General features: G+C 32.1%; 1 protein-coding gene across 2 annotated transcripts in view; it reads right to left on the bottom strand.

The window, feature by feature from the left end:
* LOC143229442 (cytochrome P450 4V2-like) overlaps window positions 1-9,761 on the bottom strand; it is a 32,720-nt gene extending 22,959 nt beyond the window's left edge. Inside the window, exons 1-4 of one of the 2 annotated variants that reach the window (XM_076461777.1) lie at window positions 9,395-9,761; window positions 7,363-7,475; window positions 6,138-6,223; window positions 993-1,180 (exon numbers count right to left, since the gene is read on the bottom strand). In XM_076461777.1, the coding sequence (XP_076317892.1) occupies window positions 993-1,180; window positions 6,138-6,223; window positions 7,363-7,475; window positions 9,395-9,647 (640 nt within the window). In that variant the 5' untranslated portion in view covers window positions 9,648-9,761. The remainder of the gene's footprint in view (window positions 1-992; window positions 1,181-6,137; window positions 6,224-7,362; window positions 7,476-9,394) is intronic. The other variant, XM_076461776.1, reaches the window with a different exon arrangement.
* Window positions 9,762-26,752: the final 16,991 nt, after the last annotated feature.

Genomic DNA, 26,752 nt, shown 5'->3' with positions numbered 1-26,752 from the left:
TTTTACTACGCCCAATCTCACCAGCAATGGCACGTTGAGAGAGACCTTGCTTTTGCAGCTCGACAATACTACCACGTTCAAACTCTCTCAACCTTTTAGCCTTTGCCATATTTTTACCCCATGTAACACAGGAGATGTTGAAAACGCTAATGCTTGAACACAAATGACTAAATTTCCTTATGTGTTTACCGATTAACGCTTAGTTTTAGTATGGTCTTAAACTTTTGACCAACTGGTATTTAGGCAAATTTCATAGTGTTCACAGTTTCCCAATTAAATGCTAAAAACGCTTTTTATTTTTATTTTCCCTTTTCTTATTTTCATCTTTCGAAGCTCTACTCAAATAAGTGGTTGAGTCTAACAACGCAAAATGCATATTTTTCCTTTATGTTCATTGGCCTTAATAGTTTAGCCAGCAGTGTGTGTATATATGTATATATATATGAATAACCCTTTATAATGGATTCAGAAGCCTGTTTAATATGAATGACTCATTCTTATGAATTCAGGAGTTCATTTAGATATAAACGACTCCATCTTACAGATTTATGAGCATGTTTATATATCAGTGCTTCCTTATTACAGATCTAGGGTTTTGCTTATTTATGAATTTCTTCTCTTCTTGAAGATTGAGTACGTGATCAGACGTAACCAACAGGTAAAAGAACGAAATATAACTTATGAAATGAATAATTCGACGATTTTTTATGAAATATATACATTTATGAAATAGTTGTAGATTTACACTTAATTACATAGCCATCAATGGAACAGTGTTACGTTATGTATCATTATTTAATGGACTTGTAGGCAGATAAAGCATTTTGTATTTTAATGAATATGAATCATGTGTTCTATAGTGTTAAAACTGATCCAGTTATTAATCGTTTTTCTTGGAAAACTTTTTTAATATCTTATTCATGTTTTAAACTAATAAAAACATCGCGTTTTGGAAAATAATTTAATATATTATGTTATATCAAAATGCATACCACAAATTATATCCAATGTGCAGAGCGTAACCATGGAAACTATATCAACGCTTCCACCCTCCATCAACTTTAGTTTTTTGAGAAGAATTCTTGACTGCTTGTTAAATACAGGTATGAAGCTATCCAATATGCGAAAGTGAAAAGAAGGTGTCAAAAGCTTTCGCTTCATCTTCCACTTGTTACCTGAACTAAACATTCAGTAAAAAATAAATAAATCAATCAAATAATTTCAAAACATGAAGTGGATATTTGATTACTTCACAAACTATTTATATGACTTTTAAAGATATTTCTTTGGAAATTTGAAAGACCAAACAAAATGGTTTATGGTTTAGATTAAATTATAAAGGATATATGAAATATTTGTCCCCTTATTATGTGACAATTATTGTTTTCTAAGAAGAGATTTGTTATAATACCATTTAAGTAAACAGTAAACACTATATTTCCTTTATTTTTGCTATTTACATCAATATATCATGTATCGTATGTTATTAAATGTCTAAACAAAGTAAATACATTTTTCGACCAACGTTTCCATATTTCTTTTGTCGATTTGTTTTGTTGGTTTGAATTTCACAAAAAAAAAAACTTACGAAGGCTATGAGCGTTAGCCGTCCCCAATTTACCAGTAAAAGGCTAGAGGGAAAGCAGCTAGTCACCCACCGCCAAATTTTGGGCTACTCTTTTATCAACAAATAGTGGGATTCACCATATCTTTATAACACCCACACGGCTGAAAGAGCGAGCATGTTTGGTGTAACGGGGATTCGAACTAGTGACCGTCAATATGAGAATTAAGCGCACTACCCACTTGTAGAAATATGCCGTAAAATATTATAATATATGAGGACTTACAAATGACTACAGAAATTCATAGCTTAATTAATGATACAATATCATAATACTGATGGAATTTTTTGTATAGTTTGCTATTTATACACATTGTTTTATACTCTTTGATTAATGTGTGCTAAAAAATAAAAAGGGGAATCAACATGGATTAGAATTTGGTAATAATTTTATTAATGAAATGTGTAATGTGTATGAACATTTTAACTTTAAAATATATTTTGTAATAATAACTAATTAGGTAATATTAACCCATTTGGTGGTTGATGTTGACAAGCTAACTGTGAAGTGTCCACCGCGAGAAATCGAACCTTGGATTTTTGCGTTGTAGGTCCGTAAACGTAAACTTTTGGCTAACCTAATTTGGAAACACCTTATATAATATTTAGAATGGTCGCTAGTGTTTGTCTGTTTATAATGTCTTTAGACAGTTTAAGTCATTGGAATGTAAATTTTTGTAATGTTTTAATGACGTTTCGTTTAATACACGCAATAAAAATTATGGGTGAAACATTTTTCGGAGAGGAAGCATTAAAATAGATTTATATTGAGAAATGTATTATAATTATATTCTGCGAATTTCTTTTGGAAGTTAAGGTACAATATCTAATAAATCTAAATTCAAAGTATCTTGAAGAAACCTAGTGTTGTCATAGTAACAGAAGTGTCGAACGTTCAAAGCGTTAAAAAATTCATTTGCAGTTTCACGTCACGTAGAGCGGTTACATCGTCAGTTGATTTAATATCACTAGACAGCACAGAAATGGGAAAGTCTTAAAATATTAATGAAAGCAGCATAGAGGAGTTTTAAGTGACATTTTGGGTAAGTAAAGTACTTGAATTTTCTTTATACGTTTTATTGATACAGTCAGTTCAAAAACAGAAACTAAGAAACAATATTTTACTGTAATTAAAATACTTAACGCTAAACATATATTTAAGGAAATATATTTTATTTAGAAAGCTTGGAATTAGAGGTAATATTTTCTGTTTCCTAAACGATATCTTGAATTTATGCATTTTGAGCTTTCACGAAAACCACACAACCCGTCATGGCCAGGTCTGTTAAGGCGTTCGACTCGTAATCCGAGGGTCGCGGGTTCGAATCGCTGTCGCACCAAACATGCTCGCCCTTTCAGCGGTGGGGGCGTTATAACGTTACTGTCAATCCCACTATTCATTTGTAAAAGAGTAGCCCAAGAGTTGGCGGTGGGTGGTGATGACTATCTGCCTTCCCTGTAGTCTTACACTGCTAAATTAGGGATGGCTAGCGCAGATAGCCCTCGAGTAGCTTTGCGCGAAATTACAAAAAACAAAACAAACAAACAAAAACCACGTCTAGTTCTTTCCATAAATTGCAGCAAATCCCAATTCAGTCTAAACAAAAATATCCATTGCTCAAGCCTATAACGTATCCATCTTTATAGGTTTCATCTATCAGATCATTTATTAACAGATGTTATAAAGGTTATTATTGATTTAACCGTAGAACGCTGTCATATTTTTTCGGTGTGTCATTCGCACAAAGATAAAGTTATTACGCTCCATACAGTTGGTAAGTGTGCTCAAAGAAAAATAAAGTTCGTTCGCAAACTAAATTTTGATGTCCGTGGTGGACGCAACATAGATTGTTTGTTTTTGAATTTCGCTCAAAGCAACTCGAAGACTATCTGCGCTAGCCGTCCCTAATTTAGCAGTGTAAGACTAGGGGGAAGGTAGCTAGTCATCACCACCCACCGCCAACTCTTGGGCTACTCTTTTACCAACGAGTAGTAGGATTGACCGTCACATTATAACGTCTCCATGGCTGAGAGTGGGGAGCATGTTTGGTGCGACCGGGACTCGAACCCGCGACCCTCGGATTACGAGTTGAACGCCTTAACCTACCTGGCCATACCGGGCCACGCAACACAGATAGCCCATTATGTAGCTTTCTACAAACAAACAAGCAAAGGAGAAAAAGTAAGGTGTACTTTAAAATTTTCGCGCACAAGGGCTTTCTGCACATTGCTATTGTTAAGTTTGAACAGATAGACTAGAAGAAAGGTAGATAGTCAACAATGTCCATATACAGCTCTTGAACTATTCTTGTCTGATGGAATAAAGGAGCGTTATAGTTACCCTTAAAGAATACCTGCGGCCCCGAAGTGAACTTCTTCGGTAACTGGATACTAACTTTGAAACCTTGGACATACAGTTTGCACATTCTAACAAGGGACACCGAACCTAATTAATTATTTCAACATTACTGGATATATTTAACATGTTATCGGGTTAAAACAAAATTATACAATTATTTTATAAGAGTGTTGAAAGCATTCCATACACTAAAGTAATCGATATTGTTAGAAAGTTATTCCCTCAGAAGGTTATTTGAGGCTAAACACAAAGCTACAGAGTAGGATATCTGTGCTCTGCCCACTACGGTAATCGAAAGCTGGTTCCTAGTGCTGTGCCACTGCGAGGTTCGTCAGAGGATTTCTTACAAATACTTTATTATTCATTAAAATTCTTGACAACATAGTATTTACTTTAGTGAAGTGAAATCCTCTCATTCATACTGTCACATGATATAACTCAGAAATTAATCTGGATCCATTTCCTACTTACTGTCAATTAAAGATTATGTCAATTATTGCTCCGCGGCGGGTCAACGGTAAGATTGCGGACTTATAACGCTAAACTTCGGAGTTCGATTTCTCATGGTTGATACAGTGAAGACAGCTCGTTGTGTATCTTTCACTAAGAAGACAACACCAACAAATACCAGTTCTTAAAAACATGGAACTTTAATTAAGATATCGAGACTTGCTTTAAATGTTATTAAAAAAAAGAAATTCCAACGTAATAGGCTGAAACGGGACAAAGAGACGAAGCATGCGAAACTGTTTAAATTTAATGTGAAGTGAATGGTTTTCAGTTATAAACGAATACTGTGACTGAACATAGTCATGAACTAATTAGACACAGCCTTGTTTACCAATCAAGAATTATTATTACTCAGATATGGTAAGAATATAATATTTTTTATGCGACAATATTTAATATGCAATAAGGACTAACACTATCAATTTATAAAATTACTGACTAGTTTAATGAAACAAATCAGGTTAACTATTTCTAGAAACAATACGAATTATGCCGATGTGAAGATAAACAAAGTTAAAGCTAATTACAACGTTGTTTTTATATAGTTTTCGTTTGGAAATATGTAGAGTAAGTTGAACATGTTGGTACAATTCCATGGCATTGGGGCCCAGCATGGCCAGGTGGGTTAAGGCCAGGTGGACTCGTAATCCGAGGTTCGCGGGTTCGAATCCATGTCGCACCAAACATGCTCGCCCTTTAGCCGTGGGGGCGTTATAATCTGCGGTCGATCCCGCTATTTCTTGGCAAAAGAGTAGCCTAAGAGTTGGCGGTGAGTGGTGATGACTAGCTGCCTTCCCTCTAGTCTTATACTGCTAAATTAGGGACGGCTAGCGCAGCCTTTGAGAAGCTTTGCGCGAAATTCAAAAACAAACAAACAAACCATGGTATTAATACGAAAAAAAAATAATTATGAAACTGCAACAAAAGGCGAGATAATACGTTGCTGTTCAGTACCATTCTCGTCAGAAGCATATATCTCACAGCATCTGTGAAGAACATTATATGATATTTAATTACGGCCTTAATTTTCACACATTTTGTGAAATCGTAATCAGTTTTATAGGATAGCTGTACAACTGATCATCTGAGACAGTAATGGAACATCATATATGAATAGATGCTTTACATAAGAAAATAAAGAAATTCTCAACTTTTTATTTTTCAGAATAATTTTATTTAAAGTAATTTTTATTCAACGAAAAAATTAAACAGCTTGTTATTGCAGGTGTATTTTAGGCACTGTAGATGTAGTAGTTTAATAGACTGGACCTGCTTGTTCCAGAGCAATCTCAACAACACCTATGAGATAGTAACAGTGGGGAAGGGAAAGACGAGTGAATGTAGTTTTGATTTGTATATTAAGTGTAATGATTGATTTTGTTTAGAGTTATCACAATTTGTAAGAAAATAATTGTCGCGCAAATCTGCACTAGACTATCTGCACCCAGCCAGCACTAATTTTGAACTGACAAACTGGAGGAAGGAGCTAATCAACAGCACTTACCGCCAACTTCTGTTTCTCCAGAATTAGGAAGACTTTTTTTTTTTGTCGGCAACGGCACGTGAATAATAAAATATTGTATTCACAGTTGAGGCAATCTAACTGTTTGGTCACACCCAGTCCTGAAGAAGAGAGATACTAACCTTGTTACGAGACCATCTCTAAGCCACGGTCGTAGAAGATTGTATTGAAATGCCTTTTCTATGTTTGTTGAACTTCTCAGTATAGCCTATATATAAACACAATATGTTTTAAATTCTGAAATAAGGTTTTAACTAAGATATAATTAATTATAGTATTTGAAGTAAAGAAATTTAAAAGTACAATTATGTTTATGAAGTTAATCTAAGATCGATCAGTAATACATTAGACAGAACTCATGCAATTATATGGTAAGGTTGTTAGCTGTTTTTGATTTTAGTTTTAAGATTTTATACATTTGTAAGAGTTTCGCTCCAGTTTTATTTAAAACACTATTATACAGTGCTAATGAATAAGTATACACATATGTGTAAATATATTTCAATTATAATTGACTGAAACTAAGCATGCGAAATAGGAATATTGTAACAATTACTTCAGCATTTTATATATTATTGACTGTTAGTTAGTTTGAACTATTTTTTACTGATACTACAAAATAATTAAACTAGTGACATAAACTCACTGGCACAGAAACACATACATTTTTATTTTGTTGAGAAAATAAACAATTATAAAATTAAATATTATATACATTGTTATTTCATTAGATAAAATCAGTCATTTTCAAACATGCTATCAATGAATTTTACGTTTAAAACAAAGTACAAGAAACCATATTTACTACAGATTTACCCTGAGTTTACATTATCCAATCTAAACATTTGTCAGAAGGCGTCATATGTGAGCCCTTTGTAGCATGCTCTAAAGGTTAGAATATTGACAATTTATTAGTAATTTATCAAACAATATGAATTTTAATGTCTCTGGATATCATGTGATTGTAATGAACAGATTTAAAAGTCCACGGTGGAGTTTTGTGGTCATTAATAATGTGTTGTTCTGTTCCTCTTCCTCTTGTTTTAGAGTAACGATACGAAGGCCTTGTTGCTTTTCATGTATGAGAACCCAGAACCTGATTTGAACATAAAAACGCCCCTAGGTAAGACTTATAAATCTTATAAGCATTTAAATGAGAAATTCTGTGCCAGAAAGCAGTTGGAATTTATTTGAAAAACATACTTTCTAAAAGACCAAGAACAGAGTTATATAGAATTTTTATTCGCTCTTTTCTTCTTTTTATAACAACATGCCTGGCTACTTTTGACAGGTTCACGTATTAAGTTGATTCATATCTTCAGCACATAACAAGGTCTCGAAACTTACCTCAATACTACTGTATTTGTACAAGAGTACTAACGGATGCCACAGAATCCAGACCCTGCAAATTCCCTCAACACCATCTTTTACCACAGTGCCGCAGAGTAACTGGAAGAAATCTGTAGACAAATAGTTGAGAAAAAGAAAAGGACGCTTATGATTTTTTGTTCTATGTTTCAAAGTTAAATACAAATCATAATTAAATAAAAATATCATTACTTTTTTAACTACGATTCGGAAAGTAACAAATGATAATCATATTTACTTATTTTTTCATCCTTCAATTTGTGTATTTGTTTGGAGTTAAACTATAGAATGAGCTATCAGTTCTTTGTCCACAAAAGGTATCAAAACTCGGTTTTTACCATTATAAGCTTTCACGCTTACTGCTGTGCCACTAGGGGTTTTAAACATTGTGGTATGTAAGGCAGTGCATCAGTAGTGTTTTGTTTTTGGTTTTAAAATTCGCGTAAAGCTACTCGAGGGCTATCTGCGCTAACCGTTCCTAATTTAGCAGTGTAAGACTAGAGGGAGGGCAGCTAGTCATCACCACCCACCGCCAACTCTTGGTCTACTCTTTTACCAATGAATAGTGCGATTAACTGTTACATTATAACGCCCCCATGGCTGAAAAGGCGAGCATGTTTGGTGCGACCAAGATTTGAACCCGCGACCCTCAGATTACGAGACGCACGCCTTAACCCACCTGGCGACGCCGGGCCGCAATTTTAAAAAAAGATCAAAACTACTTACAGTTTTTCAAATAGTAATGATTTTTTGTTTTTTTTATAATAAAACTTTTGGATAAGAAGCAAAAGAAAAATGTATTATCCAACAATGTTAAGTCATTTTGCTATCATTACAATAAATTGTGATCAAAAAATAAAAAAGGTTTCTGAATTTCCGTATTGTTTATAATGTATAAAAAATTGGGCTATGCGTGTTGGCTAAAGGTTAATCTGCCGAAGTGTGGATCCGAAGCTTAGTTGGTCGAGGCCTAACTACAGTGAAAGAAAAAGAATATTTTGTCGATCCACAATTTAGAGCTATGGTTGCGTTATAAAGCTAATTAGATTCGATCAGAATAACCCATGACATGATATTATTGTCTCGCTTTATCTCACAACAACAGTAGAATATACTTATAACACATTCATCCAGTCATTCCAGGAGAGGTATTATATTATGACTTATTTTATTTAAACTTTCTATCAGTTAAGTAAATGTCTAGTCTAGTTAAAGTCCAATAAACGACACTTTTACCCTTATGTCGACTGCTACACCTAAAAACTGTTGTTTTTATTTCGTTTTTATGTAAAATTCAAATTTGTAATATGGCTGAGGTAACGAGTGAAACATTAAGGAAATCAGAGAAACCTGTTTCAAAATACATTTTTAGAAAAAAAAATGCATTGTACACTTTGTATAAAATTACAAATATGGTCTGTCTGCATCTTATTCTTTTTGTGTAAACTGTTGACGTTTAACTTTGATAAAAAGAATTCATTAAAGTTTGTATTATCCTTTAAAACACTTTGATGTAAGCCCCATACAGAAACATAAAGACCAAAATAGAAAAAAAAATCATATTCTGAAATTCGCTTGCTCTACGACTACGTGATTAAACGTTTCATACAGATTTAGTCTACTCATTTATATCTTGCCAAATGTAAATTTCCAAAGAGTCTTCTTACTGCCTTAAAGAGGTATAGTAATATAAGTTAAAAGTTTCGAAAAAAATACAAAAATGTTTTTTATTGAGTGACATTGCATAAAACTTCTATCAAATATTTTTAGTATAAAAATCGATATAAGACGTACAATAACTTTTATAAGATCCTCAACTAGCTGTATAGAAAAAACGTCTTTATGCTCTAGAATCCTTAGTTAGAAAATTTTTTATTTATGTTGACGCCCACATGTCTGTTACTATGTTTTATATATAAAACACATCATTAAGACACAGATATCTTTGTCCAACTAAAAGACCATTTGGAAAACGGACACGTGATGATGAATTTTAATCTTATCATCTTACCTGAATAGACTGAAACTGGCCTGGATTTTCGAGTCAGCACAGGAAGGAGGTAGACCTGAAGAATTCGAATAGGTTGGGCTGTACTTCCTGGAAGCTCCCATCCACACTTATGTTTCCAGTTCAATTTTTTATACTCTTTGTAAAAGAAAATAAATAGCAGAATAACAATTAACATTATCAAAATAATACGAATGTTGTTGCTAAGTGAAAGCGAAGACAAGTATGTTGTATAAATAGTCCACTGCATTTCCATGGTTACTTAGCTTGGAAGTGATCTACTTGAATGTTTGACAAATAATATGAGTAAAGAATCTTTGTTCAACACGTTTTTAAATAATGGCAATAACATTAAGGGCGATATTACTAATGGGTAGGTTGGGTCACGTGACATTAATTCGTAATGCAGTACTTTGAAAAAAGTCATGTTACTATGATACGACTTGCCGCGGGACTACGAAAAAAATGGAGTTTTTCTTGAGTTTTGTTTAGAGTTAGCCTTAAAATCCACAAAGGTGCATCTGTTTAATATGTACATATACTATATTTGTTTAGCGCCTTTTTAAAATATGGAATCCAGAATAGAAAGATAATGAGTGTGAAAAAGTGTGATTATACAAGGACAGTTCCTCTTCCAGTTTCATTATATATATAATATATTTTAAATTACGTAATGCGATTGTCTTATGTTTGAATACACTAGATAGAAAAATAGCTATATCTATATAAATGTCACTATAGATATAGAGTACAAGTAAATTGGACATTGATTGTGCTCCCGAAGTGGTAAAGCGATATGTATGCGGATTCATAACGCAAAAAATTGGGTTTCATTACTCGTGGTGGGCAGAGCGCAGACAGCCCTTTGTGTAGCTTTGTGCTTAATTACAAACATTCAAACAAACAAAAACATTGATTGTTTCTAACCAGTACAAAAACATGTTAAAGGAACATAAAACTTTAAAAACCTACTGTTTTACATTGCTTGAAGATGCATTCTAATTCTCAAATGTTCAGTACATGTCTATTCTAAATCTGTATACCAAGCAGACTGTCATTAAATAGGCTCAAATGATGAAATTTTTGTCAGTATGATAAAAGGACGGAATCTCTAGTAGTATGAAATATGGACGAAATCTATAGCAGTGTGAAAAATCTTTAATATTTAGAAGTTATTATTAAGTGCACTGGTACTTAATAGTAGATATCGACAGGCATTCGAAATAATTCACTCTCTGAAAAACCACCTTATTGAATTCCTAATCGAAAAACGGACCATACAATATTGGGTTACAATATATTATGCGTGTGTGCACGAATAATACGCTAAAAGGTTACTTAAATTTGGCTTATGACAATTCAAAAATTTATAAAACAACAAATTTTTCGTCCGCTACATACCTACTCGCTTGATCGAGTCAGCGAGTATAGCGATAGGGTGAGTTGTCCAGGGTCACGGGTTCGAATCCTTATGGCACCAAACATGCTCTCCCTTTCAGCCATGGGGACGTTATAATGTTACGATCAATCCCAATAAAAGAGTAGCCCAAGAGTTGTCAGTGGGTGGTGATGACTAGCTGCTTTCGTTGTAGTCTTACACTGCTAAATTAGTAATAGCTAGCGCAGATAGCCCTCCTGGAGCTTTGCGCGAAGTTAAAAAAAAATTTAAAAATAAACGATTCAATTCAATTTAACCCAATGGATGGCGCTACATACAGATGGATAGAGAAACGACTGTTTCTAAAGCTAAAGTACATACATACCTTATAAAGGTATAAGGTAAAAAGTAAACATATACGATCATTAAAAAAGATATCAATTTTATAATGAAATAGGGATCCTGTTAAAAACAAGAATTAAAACCACAATCACAAATATATCAAATGTAATCCATATTTTGGCTATTTTATGCAATTATCTGCAGGTCAAAGCAATGAAAATATTTTATAAATTTCTATTGTGGTTTTAATCTTCGTAAAAGTTACAGCTATAAGGGATATAGCTACACTGAAAATTTACACATGTTGCATACATTCTACGGATATATAAGAACTAAACAAATACATAGGGAAAAATTAAGATTTGAACAGAAAGTAGGAGTCGTTAATTGTTCGTAGAATTGCTATAAGAAGTATCCATAACAAATCAGCGCTGCAATAAAAATACACAAACAAATAAATAAATATTAGTTGGATATATTTGAAAACTATTTTGTTGGTTGACAAATTCAGACTGTTTCATTTAGTTACAAGCATAATAATGCTAATCAAAATAGAGACTGAAAATCATTAGAACTTCAAATAACTATCTCACTGTTGGGTGATGTTGCCAATTGTTTTATTGTAAGGTAGAAGTTGAGAAAGAATGACGTCTTACATTTAATTAAATCAAACAATATATTTTGCGTCCATTCATGTTATCTAGGCTACTTTTATCCGATCTAATAGAGGGATTTGACCATCATTTTACAGATTTCCACGACTTTAAAGTGCATTTTTACCAAAAACCCTAGAATCCGCATTACAGGCAAAATAAACATTGTACCCTTCTTGGTCACTGAAAAAGTGTTAATATAAGCATCAGGATTGTGTAAATCAGATTTATTTTCTATCATTATACAGAAAGTTGATTATATCATCAGAACTTGTCATAAAAATCAAAAGCTCATACCTGTTTTGCGAACTAACATTTGATATTATTTCAACAAAACACACATTAATCCTAATCAAATGCATCTTTACCCTTATTGTTGGCAAACATAAATTTTGACTTTATTAAGCGATTGTTATACGACGAACAGCGTCAAGTATTTTTCAATCTGCGGAAAGACAATTAAAATTATTTCGTCCTTATAAGTATCATGTGACAATGAACAGCTTATTTTCTGTAAGGTACTTTATACCTGTTTTTTTTTTTTTTTTTTTTTACAGATGAACTCTAAACAACAACGAAAAAAGAAAAATTAATAGTGCGAAAAAATTACTCGACTGTGAAATTACTTTAGAAGGTCATTTTGAACACGAAGAAATGATGTAATGATATTTTGGCCACCAGCCCTTTTCCTGTTACTAATGTGTGAATTTTCGAGATCTTTCGTTTATCAAACACAGTTTTTCAAGAATTAAGTCAAGCCTTATTACATAAGAACGGACATTAATTTCGGTGTCAACACTTGTTCACAGAATATTCATGATAACATAAAAGAAGCCAAGGCCATGTAGACTATATTTATTTGACGTATTTTCATGTAGTAGTATAGTTAGAAAAAATAAAACATACAACAACATAGAGTTGGATATGTATAGTGAAATTCAATTTTAGGAAAATATTTTAATCTTTGAATATATGTATAACATTCATGCATAAGTTAATCTGTGTTTTTTGCATACATAGAAAATCTTAAACTATGAAGCCATATTAATATGTTATACATGTGTGATGAAGGCAGTAACATAAAAGAAAAACGCTTGTAAGGAATGACAATAAGAAAGGATACTTAATTATGTCTTTAGATATTGGTTTAAAGTATTGGAAATTTACATTTTATTAATTAATTTATTTGGATATACTCAATAATTCAAAATATCTTTTCAATACCGTTATACATATTTGGCAAAACATGCTTGAAGATTAATTTTATTCAAAGCAAATTAGAAAATTATCGAATAGATTTCAAATGGGCCAGACTTCTACAGCTAACATTAATATTGTTTAGATAATAATCATGTAATATGCATGATATGTTTTGCTTTTAACACGCTTTTGTGACTGTCTATAATGACTGAAACATTACACCCTATATCCAGTACAAAGAATAAAATAGTCTTTCCCAAAATAGCGATAGTGTTATTCAGGTTTCAATGCATTATTTACCCTCTCAGGAATATTGAATGTAAGAATTTAAATAATTACTTACATCAGAACGAAAGCCAATCTATAGATCAAATAAAAGAAATATCTTAAAACAAAAATAAAGCATGTTGTACAGGGAGTCTTGTAATACAAACCCCACTATAGTAGTACTCTAATAGAAAAACTGCCTTAAGAAACTCAAAACATCATAACGCTTTTGCTAGCAAACGTAAATGATGCAATTGTAATTTAGGATAAATATCGACAATTCATTGAGGTTTAAATTCAAGTTGAAGCTGAAGATTACAATAAGATGAAGTCTGACCCATTTGATAACACAGCTCGAAACATCAGAAAGAAGACTGAACAGGAGCAGTCAAACACTAAGAGTACACTAGCCTACCATCTCAAAAATCTGCCTGAATAGTTCTTAGTAAAGCAGTCTTCTCGACCTCATTATTAATAGCAGAGGTTCATTATGACTTTTTTAATCTAGTTATTTTGTTGTTATAATGTTAGTTACAATAGTACCATTATACAATTGATAATAATAACATGAACAATAAAAATTCTAATTATAGACATAATGGTCATCAAGACACATAATTTACGTACAACAGGAGTTTACAAGATATGATACATAGATACCATTAACTTGACAGGGAGCCAGCTAACTTCTTCACACGTGAGTTTTTCCAGGGGAAATATCTAATATGCTCCTTGCAGAAATACTGACGTCTGAAGTTAATTAATTCACTGCATTTAAGCCATTTGTAATGTTCGAAATCTATAAACGATCCTGGTCAAATATATGTAGTTTCCCAATTAATAAGCGTTTATCACAGTTATAGCTTGTAAGGTTTATAGTATAATCACAGTAGCAAACCAACAATTTTCTGGAAACTGTCTCCTGTTGTGTCGATTTATAAACTTTAGGTGAGGTTCTCAAAAGTTCAGTTGGCAACTATGTAAAATATATATTGTTGATTCTCACGCTCAAGAATCTTATACAAAAGAATAGAATGGAATTTTGCAATACACATTTAAGAATAAAAGTTACATGCATTTCTAAATATATATTAAATTTAAACAAATATAGATACTAAAATAAATATATGATATTAAATTCGTTATAATATCAATAATAAATTTCCACAAAGGTTAAACAGCTGTTACCAAAACAGACAAACAAAAAGGGGAAATTAATATTAGGATTCTGTCTCAACCATCATTTTCTATTAACATATACCTCAAGTGAACAACGTATTGAACATGACACAAAACATAATATCCTGTAATGTTATTATACTTTTGACACAAAGAAACAATATCTTAGACACTAAAATGTTAAATTAATGATAATATTCACTCTATGTGCATGAAGTAATATTCATTGAATATTAATTAGCTTGTCTGCAAACATATTTAGTTGTTGTTTTTTACTAACATTTGTTTACAATGTAATTTCTTTCAATAAAATTCAACATTTTGTTGCATACATACCTTTCCAATATTGTGTTAATCACACTAAAATGGGAATTAGTCAATAATTACTGAAATCTTTTCTTCTGTCTTGTAAATAGGTTATACCATTTATATTTAAGTCCATCCAGTATATTCCCTTCTTCATAAATTAAATTTAATAGGCATGTTATAGCCTTTGGTAATATATTATATATGGTACTATACATCTTAATTTCATACCATCAATACCTGGTCCTTTGAATTTACTCTATTAATAAGATTTTATTCTGTTATTGGAGGGAAATAAATTCTATTAGTACTTTGAAGAAAATGTTTTGTATTTGTGATATAATTATTATTATTTTCAATATTATTGTTACTATTTAGAGCATTTATCTTACTTATAAACTCTCTTTTAGAATTATTTGCTAAATCAATGGTACTTATATTTGTACTGATAAAGTTTTGCTTTATTATTTCTTCAATTAAGTTAGCACTAACTTAATGCATTTCCGGGTCTCTTTTATTTTTACCCTAAATGTCAGAATTTTTTTTTTTTCTTTTAATTTCGCACAAAGCTACTCGAGGGCTATCTGTGCTAGCCATCCCTAATTTAGCAGTGTAACACTAAAGGAAAGGCAGCTAGTCATCACCACCCACCGCCAACTCTTGATCTATTCTTTTACCAACGAATAGTGGGATTAACCGTCACATTATAACGCCCCCACGGCTGAAATGGCGAGCATGTTTGGCGCGAAGGGGATGCAAACCCGTGACTCTCAGATTACAAGTCGCACGCCTTAACACGCTTGGCCATGCCGGGCCCAGAAAATTTTGTCATATAGTAATTTTTTCTTAATTTCTTATAAAATAAGCTACAAAATTTTTCTTTGCTTTGTAAAGTTCTTCATTTTTTTTATATTTATACTTATGACATAATTTATCCTTATCTCTTATTAACTCCAAATTATCAGAATCTATGTAAGATTTATGATGTGTGTTTCTCTTTATATTTTAATATGAAGTGTATTTTTAGTTTAATTTAATTTAACACACAAACCAGTTTTATCCCTTACTTCAGGATCCTCTTATCTTAAGAACTTTTCCCAAATATAGACGTTTATGTCATTTATAGCACTATTTATTTTTATTTTATTAATTACTAAAACATTTCCTATCATCTTTTTCATAGTTTTTATTTTGACAAAAATAATAACTTTTTACATATACACTTGTAGGTTTTGTATATACATGACCTAAATAAGATTTAACTAACTTTCTAATTCTCTATTATAATCTTGTGTTGACATTTACATGTTGTTAAAATCACAATATGTAGATGTTAACACAAGATTATAATAGATTGGATCAAATTACTGTTTTCATTATTTTTTTAATATTAATATTTATATCACAGATATACACCCTATATGTTTAAACTTTCTAATTCATTAATTAAGATATAAAGATTAGAAATGTTATTTGTAAGTGTGTAAATTGGAATTATCAATTTTTAACAATATTTTACCTCAACAGTAAATTATAATATTTCTGCATCTTCCAAACTTAATTTCACTAATTCTTATACAATTTAAAATTCCTCCTTCTTCCTTATTTCCTTTACATTTGTAAATTTTTTCATAGCTCTCTAAGCTATAATTTTGGAGTTCACATTTCAAAACTTAATTAGTAATTGTACAAAAATAGCCCCACTTATTGTGAATATTGTTAATATTAACATTTAACAAAATCAAAATATCATTTTCAGTATATTTTAATTTGTATATAATATCATTTATACTTTCTACTTTTTACAATTTCTATCAGGATATTCATTATTTCCTAGATTAAACTCTGCCTTTACCCATATTCTCTTAGATTTGACTTTGTTTAACCACTTCAACCATTTTTCTTTATCCAAAACACTTTAGAATTTAACTATTATAGGTTCTACATCACATTACTATTATGGACACCTATTCTACAAGCCATTAATATTTCATCATTTTATAATTTAGCACATTAAACTTTTCAGCAGCTCTTTGTGGAATATATTTCAGTTCCCCATTATCTCATTATTACATGTATCTCTATACTGCTTCTTCGTTCGTACTGTTCCAGATCATTAACTTCAATTAATATTTTTGAAGTTAAATCATTATTTTTAATATTATTAGACTTTAAACGTTCCACATACATTTTTAATATGTTGATATCTTCAGCAAATTTGCTTTGTATTAATAATATTTCATCACACTTTGCTGATAAAAAAATTATGTAATTTTTTGTTCCATTAATGCCCATTTTTATTTCATGTAACATTTTTAATTTTTTGTTTATATTTTGGAACATAATAGGCACTATTGTATTCAGTAAATCATGTTCAGTAACATCCATATTTATCTGAGTTTTAGAATCTTCTTTGATCTCCAAAATCAGTAGATTTTAACGAATTTATTGTTTCAGTAACATTTTTATTTACTAAGGATGTTTTCCATCCTTGAATAAACCAGAAGTTTTCTATAGTTTTTATTGGTATCTCGACAACGGTAACAGCGATATGACAGTATTTTGGCATTAGCCATAGATCTGTATGTCGTGTCTGACAATCAAGTGAACCTTTACAAATTCTATAACATTTTACATAGTCTTCATCGACAGGTAAATGATTATACAAACACCGAAATATTTAAAAGTTTTATCAGTTATTTCTCAATTCTATGTATGATATTTTTAATAAGTAAAAATATTTTCATCATAAAAAAGTATGTAATTGTAAACTTATGCATAAGCATTAACTGTGCCAATGTAAACACAATTTTTGTCAGGTCTTCAACAACATTTACTATTTATTCTTTATATTATAATAAAAAACAAACTGTTCAAGGATAGCTTTTCATTTTTAATTGTTTCTTAATTATTCAACTATGCTGAAAAACAAGAACTTAATTCAATATGAAAGTATTTTACTAAATATCAGCAGGGAAAGAAAAAGAAACTCGTTACCTCTTCATGTCATAGTTCGCCACCTGTCAATGGAATTATTAATAATATTATTCAATATTATTGAATAATGACATGAAGAGGTAACGAGTTTCTTATTATAATATTGAATAATATTATTAATAATTCCATTGACTAATATAATGTCTTCATTTAGTTGTTGTTAAGCTCTAAACTCCACCCGGCCTGGCATGGCCGAGCGCGTAAGGCGTGCGACTCGTAATCCAAGCGTCGCGGGTTCGTGCCCGCGTCGCGCTAAACATGCTAGCCCTCCCAGCCGTGGGGGCGTTATAATGTTACGGTCAATCCCACCATTCGTTGGTACAAGAGTAGCCCAAGAGTTGGCGGTGGATGGTGATGACTAGCTGCCTTCCCTCTAGTCTTACACTGCTCAATTAGGGACGGCTAGCACAGATAGCTCTCGAGTAGCTTTGTGCGAAATTCCAAAACAAACCTAAACTACACAATGGACTATCCGTGCTTTGCCTACAAGTGATATCGAAACCACAATTCTGGATTCATGAACTTTTTAAATTTACCGATGAGCCATTGAGGGAGAAATATAAAGTTTTCAATATCCGAAAAAGATTTTCAAGTTAAGTTATAGAGTGCCTTTAGTGTCTTAAATATCTTATTGTCGTTCAGAAATAAGATGTTTTGAGAATCGTTAAAACTTATCAGTATTATATGACTTATGTCTTTATCATCTTAAATAATTTACCAACATTAAATAATATGATGTCCTCAATATCTTAACAGCTTACCACTTGACTCATCACTGAAGATATTTTTAATAATATTTGTCGTCTTAAACCTCTTTATTTTTGGAAACTACATTTATTCACTTTATTGGTACAGAGCTATGAATCTGATGCAGTTATGATGTACATCTTATCAAGGGGAGAAAGGTCTGCTTAATCCTTATGTAATGGTCTTAATGGCCACATGGGTGCTTTTAATACTCGAAATATCAATCTTAATTAAAAATCAACTCTCATTTATAACTGAATTTTAATGTTTGATTGGATAATACTAGTTTGTGTTGCTTCTAATTGTTACTCTGACTAATGTGTATATGCTAGTAATACTGCGTATCTTTGACATATAATAGCCAGTAATATTGGGCTAACAAAAACATTCAATAGTACTTATACAAAAACAAAGTCGAATGAAAATATATGTATTATCGTGATATCTTAAAAAGAAGGTCCAGTAAATTATAATAAAAAGTAACATTATAATCAATAATATAAAATTGCATCATAATCTAACAATAATATAAAATTGCATCATAAACTAAAAAGAATAATCAATGGCATCAGAACAAATGTACCGTGTAAGATAGTGGACTTTCTTTTATCTTACGCTATTGGCTAGGCATGTTGATAAGTAGAAAATAATAAAATGTAATATAATTGTAATTAATATAAATAATAATAATTAACAATATAAATTATAATGTAATAAGAAACGTGTGTTTTTCGTATAGCAAAGCCACATAGGGCTATCTGCTCAGCCCACCGAGGGGAATCGAACCCCTGATTTTAGCGTTATAAATCCGGAGACATACCGCTGTACTAGCGGGCGGCAATAAGAAACGACTATCTCTATTGTCCTTACTTGAATACGTGTTAAACTATCCATACATACTATTAATGGTATGAACTTAAAACTGAGTTTATCTCCTAATCCTTGCAAGTTTTATCTACGTATTCGAAAGTACACAAAACAACAAAAACAACTAGTTCATACGACTAGAAAATAGAGTGATGGACAGTAATCACGAGATCTCACATCTCAGATCTCATACTTGTCATAGCAGTATCACCGTGTGTGATTTCGTAAATTTTGCTCACCATAGTCAAGTAGCCAAATAAAAAATAAAAACATTATTATTTCTCTACACTATCCACTTAACGTGATTTACAAAAAATATGATATTTCAGTCACATATCTAAAAGATAAGTCAACAAAATTACTATTAATTATTATAAAGTAAAAAGCATTATAGCTTTATACGAATATTGCGTGACTGGGCGAATTATTATTTTCCTAGTTAAAACGGTATTTTATTGGTTAGATACGTAAAATTAGTCCATTACAAGCACAGGAAAATATCAGCAGTACCATTAGAAACAGCCAACGTGGAGGAGTATTATTTTGTTGACAATTAATTTTCAAAATTCACTACAGAGCAGAAAACGTACATTTTTGGCTAATGGGCGAATAATGATTGTTAAGCAAAACTACTTCTAGGTCTCATGTATCGATTCTGTTTGTTGGTGCATAAAATTCATATCCTGTGTTTCGTTTGGTTGTCATGAACCAGTCAGGAAGTAAAATATCCAGATATTTTTAATTAATTAAGTTTTCTTTTCTCCTAACAAAGCATTCGTATAAGTTTTGTATTCATATACATAACGTTTGTACAAACGATTCAGTTCAACTCAAAGCTTTTTGGGTTTCTTACTTATTCCAGTGGTCCTAACGTGCTTATAAGTCACGAAAATTAGAAATCAGGAGAAAAAACACACGTGATCTGGTATGTTCCAGTTGTATTAGAAAAATGTTTTGAAAATTCTATATTTGAAATATGTTATTTAAATATTTACAGCATCAAAGAACATGTAAATTAAATGTGTGTAGTTTCGTTTTCAGTAATGTCTTGTATTGATTAATAATTATATCATGAAATTTTGTACACGTGTCTTAATCAATACACGGAGCAACAAACGACTGTAAAATGTTACAGAATTGCTTATAAACATGCTTATAAAAATATAATCTTCCTTTGAAGTAAATTGGTTTCTGTCAAAAACATTTAATCATAGGTAATCAAGACGTTTTGAAACACGGTGCATCTTAGAATAATCAACATTAAGTAACTTCTAATATTTCAAATGATTTATAAAATTCAATGAAATTTCCAAGCATGTGAAGTTGATAAAAACACAAATAATAGAGTCCATTATTAATAAATGGTTCGATATTCGTTTTATTTTGGTTGACAAAAACGAACTGGTTTGCATTGTTCGGTTTATAAAGAAGGAAACATTAGTTTTTTAACCAATAAGTAACGAAAAATAAACAACGAAGCAGACTATTTCGTTGTTCGTTTCTCAGCTATTGCATCCCAGTATCACAGTTTGCTTGTTTGGAATTAAACACAAAGCTACACAATGGGTTATCGGTGCTCTGTCCACCACGGGTATCCAAACCCGGTTTCTAGCGGTTTAATTCTGCAGTCATACCGCTGTGCTACTGGGGGTCCCATATCACTGCGCTAAGTCTGATGACTTGTAATGCCAGAAACAGGGTTTTGATATCGTGGTGGGTACAATACAGATAAACTGTTATGTAGACTTGCACTTATAGACTGTTATGTAGACTTGCACTTAAGAACAAACAAACAAACACATTTTCAACTACTGAATAAATAAAACATATAAGCTACACAATGGACTAGCTGTGCTTTGTCTACCATGGGTATCGAAACCAAGCTTCTAGCGTTGTGAATCCGTTGGTATACCGCTGTGCCACTAGGGAGCTCGTGTTGTTTTAAGTTAAAATGATTATTTAATAAATTGTCTTACATTTTTTAGCTTGCAACAGTATGAAGTTCATTTAAAAGAAGAAACAAATTGGTTCTTATATCATATTTGGTTTTTAACATTAATTTATCATTAGTTTGGGTCCTGATATTTCATCCTATCAAGCTGCTGAGTTACCATTCCCAAATATCTGATCATTCTATATGAATGCTAATGTTAAAAATTTCAGAAAATTAATCTATTGATTTTGAACTAAAGCAGAATGGATGGCAGATATATTCTTCTGAAACAATATGCAGAAAATGATATGGAATGAAATGGTTGAAAAACGTAGACACTTGTCACTTGTACTGATCTTTAGTGTTTCATTTCTCAATATAAAGTGAGAAGACCTGAACACATGAATTACACTGATATTGTGGATGTTCTGCGAAGGAACGAAGTGCAGATATAGCTTTATTTATGTTTACTCATTACATTTACATAGAATCGTAGAGTGAGTTGGTATGAAGGCTTTCTGAAAAAGAATAGAAATTTCAATGAGTAATTATTATAGGTTACTTAACTTGAATAAAAGTGTAAAATATGTTGTCTTTAACGGATGTATACCTGTAATAAAAAAAAATACAGACATCGATTATTATAGCCGTATTTGTATTTTACATAATAAATGATGTATTTGTTCATATTGATTTGTTATTTTAAAGGTACACTGTAGTTGCATACTCTTTATGCAATTGAACTCATTTTTTATTGCTTTGGAATGCAAGTAGATCAAGTATGGTAGATTGTACACTCCAGAAATTAAAACTGTGAAAGAAGATGACAAGGCCCGGCATGGCCAAGCGTGTTAAGGCGTGCGACTTGTAATCTGAGGGTCGCGGGTTCGCATCCCGGTCGCACCAAAAATGCTCGCCCTTTCAGCCGTGGAGGCGTTATAATGTGACGGTCAATCCCACTATTCGTTGGTAAAAGAGTAGCCCAAGAGTTGGCGGTGGGTGGTGATGACTAGCTGCCTTCCCTCTAGTCTTACACTACTAAATTAGGGACGGCTAGCACAGATATCCCTCGAGTAGCTTTGTGCGAAATTCCAAAAAAAACAAACAAAGAAGATGACAATGACAGAATATGTTGTTTTATCACTTTTATGCAGAGATGAAATACAAGGAGAATAAATTAATAATTCATTACATTTAACATTAGTTTATTATTTTGCAAATTATTTGCGGGGTAATATGTAAAGCTATGTAATATTGGATACTAACAATTTTATCGTACTTTAGAATTTGGAGCCATTTGGCTGTTATGTTATTATTTCAATATTCTCTGATTGTATTTGGCTTCAATGAAAATACATAAGTAAATAAAAAAACAGATACAATTGACTAATAAAACAAATATTGATATTCAATATCTTGCTGCATGTATTCAAAACAGTAAAAACGAAATGACATGTTGTTACTTGATTCTACAATATAAAGGAATATTTATCAGTTTTAAAAACCTTTTCGCCAGTGTATTTTTGAAAGACTTTAAAATAATTACGCTGTAAGAAACCGAAAGAATATAATACTTGTTTATAACAAATGTTTTTCTTTAATCCAAATATGTGGAAAAACAACTTGTTTTGTGTTCAATAAAGTCTTTGCTCTATTTCTTTTAAATTATTCGAATTCTCAATAATTATTTTCGTTGTCCCATGTGAAGATACACTAAATGGCCAAAAGTATGTGGACCCTCGACTATCACACCCATATGTGTTTGTTAAACATCTCATTTCAAAACCATGAGCATTAATATGAAGCTGTTCCCCCCTTTGCTACTATCATAGTTTCCACTCTTCTGAGGAGGCTTTTCACTGGATTTTGGAACATGACTGTGGGATTCGTTTCTGTTCAGCCACAAAAGCATTAGTGAGGTCGGGCACTGATGTCGGGCGATAAGGCCTGATTCGCCGTCGGTGTTTCAATTTATCCCAAAGGTATTCGATGGAGTTAGGGTCAGAGTTCTGTTTAGGCCAGTCAGGTTATTCCACACCAACCTCGAAGAATCATGTCTTTATAGACCTCGCTTTGTGCACTGGGTATTGTCATGTTGAAACAAAAAAGGGTTTTCTTTAAACTGTTACCACAATGTTGAAAGTACACAATTTTCTAGAATGTCATTTTTTGTTGTAAAATTAAGATTTCCCTTCACTAGAACTAAAAAGCCTAGCCCAAACCACGAAAAACAGCCCCAAACCATTATTCCTCCTGCACAAAACCTTACAGTTGGCACTATGATTTCAAGCAGGTAGCATTCTCCTGGCAACCGCCAAACTCGGATTCGTCCGTCAGACTGTAGTGAAGCGTAATTTGTCACTCTAGAAAATGCGTTTACACTATTCCAGAGTTCAATGGCGATGTGCTTTATACCACCCAGCTGACGTATAGCATTGCGCATGGTAATCTTAGGCTTGTGTGCGGCTACCCGGCCATAAAAATCCCATTTCATGAAGCTCCTGACGAACAGTTCTTGTGCTGAGGTTGTTTTCAACGGCAGTTTGGAACTCAGTAGTGAGTGTTGCAACGGGGGATGGAATATTTTTACGCGCTTCCGTACTCGGCTGTCCCGTTCTCTGAGCTTGTGTGGCCTACCGCTTCGTGGCTGAACTGTTGTTGCTCAGAGACACTTCCACTTCACAATAACAGCACTTATAGTTGATTGGAGCAGCTCTAGCAGGGCATAAATTTGACGAACTGACTTACTTAAAAGGTAGCATCCTATGAGAGTGCTACGTTGAAAGTCACTAAGCTCTTCAGTACGACTCATTCTACTGCCAATGTTTGTTTATGGAGATGGCATGGCTGTGTGCTTAATTTTAGGCACCTTTTAGCAATGAGTGTGCCTAAAATAACCGAACCCACTAATTAGAAGGGCTTCCACGTAGTTATATGTGAATATTCTAGAGGTAAGGCTCATTAAACTGTCCTGTTGTTCAAAATGTCCTGAAAAGTTACCATAGATAAGTAATTTTTGATAGTCTTTATTGATGGTATAAAAAAACAACAGACCTTTAAAGTACAGTTGAGACGGAATATCTGAAAGTTAAAAAGAAAAGAGTAGAAATGAACTACAGTATTTGTTATTATTCAAAAGCTTAAAACTGAAAAAACAACAGTTCTCTGTTTTTCTTCTTCAGAAGATGGAAAATCTAGTTCCTTATTCATGTTTTCTTATTCAGAAACTGAAAAAGGAAAAATCACTAATTTGTTGTTTTTTCGTCCTTAAGAAGCTGAACAACGAAAAACGAACAGATCTGTTGATTATTATTCAATATTGAATAATTAAACACTAACAAAAAATAGTTCACTTTTCGTTATTTAATAACCGAACAATGAACTTGGACTCTCTTAAGCCTCCCTTGTTAACAGCGAATATTTGACGTTTGATGTCAGATTTTGTAGTAAAGACCATAAATAATACGAATTGGATAATTTTACATTTTTGATAAAACTAAATTTAGAAAACATAGAGAAGAAATAAAAATTTAGTTTAAAACTAAAGAAAATTGATTGTGTGTTTTATACATAGCAGGTTATCCTCTTCCATTTGTATAACATATTATATATATCATTTAACAAGAAATGTATAAAAAATAAACTTTATAGTCATAGCTGTGATATATTTTTTAATGTTTTCAAGTATTTTTTGTCTTTCCTCTTACCGTTTCTTGTTGCTCGCCTACGTGATGTGATTCAGGAAGAAAGGTGTGAAAATGGCAAGCTTTTATTTGTGAACCGAAGCACGTACGCTCCCTCTGGACTTGTTTGACTTGTAGTAGTAATCTTTAAATAATGTTTGATTTTTACTGTAAGACTGAAGTATCTTAAAGCCAACTGATGGTATATTTCTTACTTTACGGTAGCCAGTGGGAGGGTTGTGTTAAGAGTATTTTAAGGTTACTTAAGATTCAGAAGGTTGGCAGATAATTCAGCTTAAACCATATTTCAAAGGTGAAATATCCACCTCATCAATTTTAAAACGAAAATTTCAAACTTCGAACGATAGAGACTAAAGAATGTACTCCTATGAATTACTAGGTAATTCAACAGAATAACCAGAAAGGCACGTTATCTTATTATAAGGTAATAAGTTAGCTGATGTGGGTATATTCAAACTCAATTATTGAGAGTGAATAGAAAACTAAGTGTGAAAAGTAAATATGGATGTTTTATGAAATGTAATAACTTACAATATAATATACATATATATGTATATGAGTAATTTAAATGTATTTACTTTATCTGTTAGTCTTTTTTTCTGCTATCAATAATAATCCACGACGACAGCTTGGAATCACAAAGAAAACACTTGTTTGTCGTTGTTAAAACAACTGAAGGCTCCTGTGTTGGATCAATGTTGGGTAAGTCATAAACTGGGAACTGGACCAACAATAATAAGCAATAGTCATGCTTTCTTTGATCACCTGCTTTGTTTATATGTCTAAAGTAGCAACATTAAACCATAGTTATACTTTCTTTCATTGTTGGGTTTATTTAAATATCTCAAGTAGAAACAACGAACAATAGTCATACTGTCTTATCTTCTGCTCTGTTTAAATCTATGAAGTGGTGATATTAACCAATGTTCATGCTTTCTTATACGTATGCTCTGTTTAGACCTCTGAACTAGCCCCGTCAAACAACAGTCGACTGAGCTATGTTTCATCATCTGATCTGCTTAAATCTTTGAGCTATCGACATCAAAGAATAGTCTTATTATCTTCCGTCGTTGGCTTTGTTTATAACTCTTGAAGAAAAGTGTTTACTTAATGTAAATCTTTCACGAGGTTTTACAATATTCGACGAGTACGTGCTTTAAGAACCGAAGCACCGTTCCAGATCTCTTGGGAGTTTTAGCAGTGACATTTTCAAAACTATATATTGTTTGTCTAGAAATATTTATCACAAAAAAAAGCTAAGAAACAATTTTTACGTCTGAAAAACGTGCGCCCAATAAAAAATTCAACAAGTAAAGCTGAACAAAAAAGTGAGGTCTAACTAATTAATAATGAATGAAATCGTTTGGGTTGAAAATATTTTACATAGAAGAGCGAACAACGTTTCGACCTTCTATGTAAAATATTTTCTCAACCCAAACGAGCCGTTTTTGCATATAAATTTCTCAACAAGTGGGTTTCTCGACATCACTGAAATGAATATTTACTATATTTTTTATCAGGGCTATATGTGAAGTTACTAGTTTGGCCGCCAAGGTGGATTTCGTTTCTTTAAGTCACACGCTGAATTCTTTTCTGATTGCGCATTTTTTTCACATCTGAGATGTTTTTCATTAGAATCATGACTTGTAGTCAACAAACCAAACCAAATAATAAAATGACATTCGATAGTAGCTAACATTTGCCTTAGGATCTCAACCATATTATTTGAAACAGACTTTAATTTACAGAACCAACCAGATCCTTTAAATATTTGTTAGCAGTTTTCTT

The sequence above is a fragment of the Tachypleus tridentatus genome, chromosome 10 (assembly GCF_004210375.1).
Source record: "Tachypleus tridentatus isolate NWPU-2018 chromosome 10, ASM421037v1, whole genome shotgun sequence".
Taxonomy (NCBI): domain Eukaryota; kingdom Metazoa; phylum Arthropoda; class Merostomata; order Xiphosura; family Limulidae; genus Tachypleus; species Tachypleus tridentatus.
This window is presented reverse-complemented; position numbering and strand designations above follow the sequence as displayed.